Source organism: Poecilia formosa, unplaced genomic scaffold (genome assembly GCF_000485575.1).
Source record: "Poecilia formosa unplaced genomic scaffold, Poecilia_formosa-5.1.2 Scaffold2979, whole genome shotgun sequence".
Classification (NCBI taxonomy): Eukaryota; Metazoa; Chordata; class Actinopteri; order Cyprinodontiformes; family Poeciliidae; genus Poecilia; species Poecilia formosa.
The window spans coordinates 804-2,087 of NW_006802918.1; the positions used below are offsets into that span (position 1 = coordinate 804).

Consider the following 1,284-nt stretch of genomic DNA (forward strand, 5'->3'; position numbering starts at 1 on the left):
TCACTTTGACTATCATTTTTAAGAGAATTCCACTCAGACTGCTCTGAGGATCGGTCCGTAACATCACAAAACGTTGAAAAAGTGAAAGAGCGTGAATACCTTCTGAAGCGGTCAAAGCTCGGTTGCTAAGGCTAACACATAAAAACTCCAGTTAAGCTAAGCTAAGTTTTTTTTTTGCTGCAAACTCTCAACACTCCTTATCCCACAGCCTTACATGCCAGGAAGTTTATCACATTGCAGTTTCGGAATTTCGCAAAACGTGTCTCCACTACAAAAACAGCAGGTTAAAGATTAAAACAACAAGACCCCATCGGTGCTACAGAGTTTCCTTATGTCACTCTGATGAGAAGACATGTCAAGAAGTACTCAAGATTTTTAACATCTAGATTTCACTCTACCTTTGCTTTTATTTCCCAGGGGCCCAAAGGACCGAGAGGAATCAAGGGTGCAGCAGGGGACAGAGGCCCAATAGGGGAGAGGGTGAGTCGGGGGAGACATTGAGATTAAACGTCCGCCGTGGATCTTGAAAGTTTTCTGTTTGCTTTATTTCAGGGAGTCCCGGGTGAACGAGGAAATGGCACTAAAGGCTGTCATGGCTTCCAAGTAAAACTTTGCTCATTGACTTTGCGTAGCACTCATCTGGTATGCGAATGAGAACGTTATAAACATTTCTGATTCTCTGTGTTTGTTTGTAGGGTTACCCTGGGCCCCGTGGAGACCCCGGCGAGCCGGTGGGTCGACGTTTGAATTCATGTTTTAGCTGAATATTTCAACAGCATATTCCACATGGTGGTAGTTTGTGATTAAGGAAGGAGTTTTAGCTGACCTCCGCATAAATTTGTTTCAGGGTACCAAGGGAACTCCCGGACCCAAAGGAGACGATGGAGATCCTGGAGATTCAGGCCGAGATGTGAGTCAGCCTCATACTCTTTTTTCCTTTGTGGATTTTTTTTCTTCACGCTGGCTCTCGTTTTATCTGATTGGCCGCCGTTGCTGGCAGGATGAGAGTCGTGTTACTTGATTTATGAAAATAAATAATCCTCATTAGCCTCCTTTATCACATATAATGAAAATAAACAAATGCTGTTTTTCTTTGTATTTAAAAAGCTGAAGGCCACCTGGCCTTCAGCTTTTTTCATAGTTTTTTCAGCCATTTTTTCATAGTTTTCATAGTTCTTGTTATTTTCAATGTCCATCCATCTTGTTTCCACACGGCCCTTCTGTTCTGCAGCTGGAAATCCTTTTTTTAGGAACAACTGGACACTTTTTGTGTGAATCTGTGCG

The 1,284-nt window shown here is 42.8% G+C and overlaps 1 protein-coding gene across 1 annotated transcript; it reads left to right on the plus strand.

Annotated features, from left to right (window-relative positions):
- Positions 1-321: 321 nt before the first annotated feature.
- Positions 322-910, plus strand: LOC103133396 (collagen alpha-1(VI) chain-like; the record flags this gene model as incomplete). The annotated part of the gene is made up of 4 exons (XM_016667892.1): positions 322-480; positions 553-603; positions 696-731; positions 848-910. Coding segments are annotated over exons 1-4 (288 nt in total), but the record flags the coding sequence as incomplete, so codon positions are not given.
- Between the last annotated feature and the right edge of the window lie 374 nt (positions 911-1,284).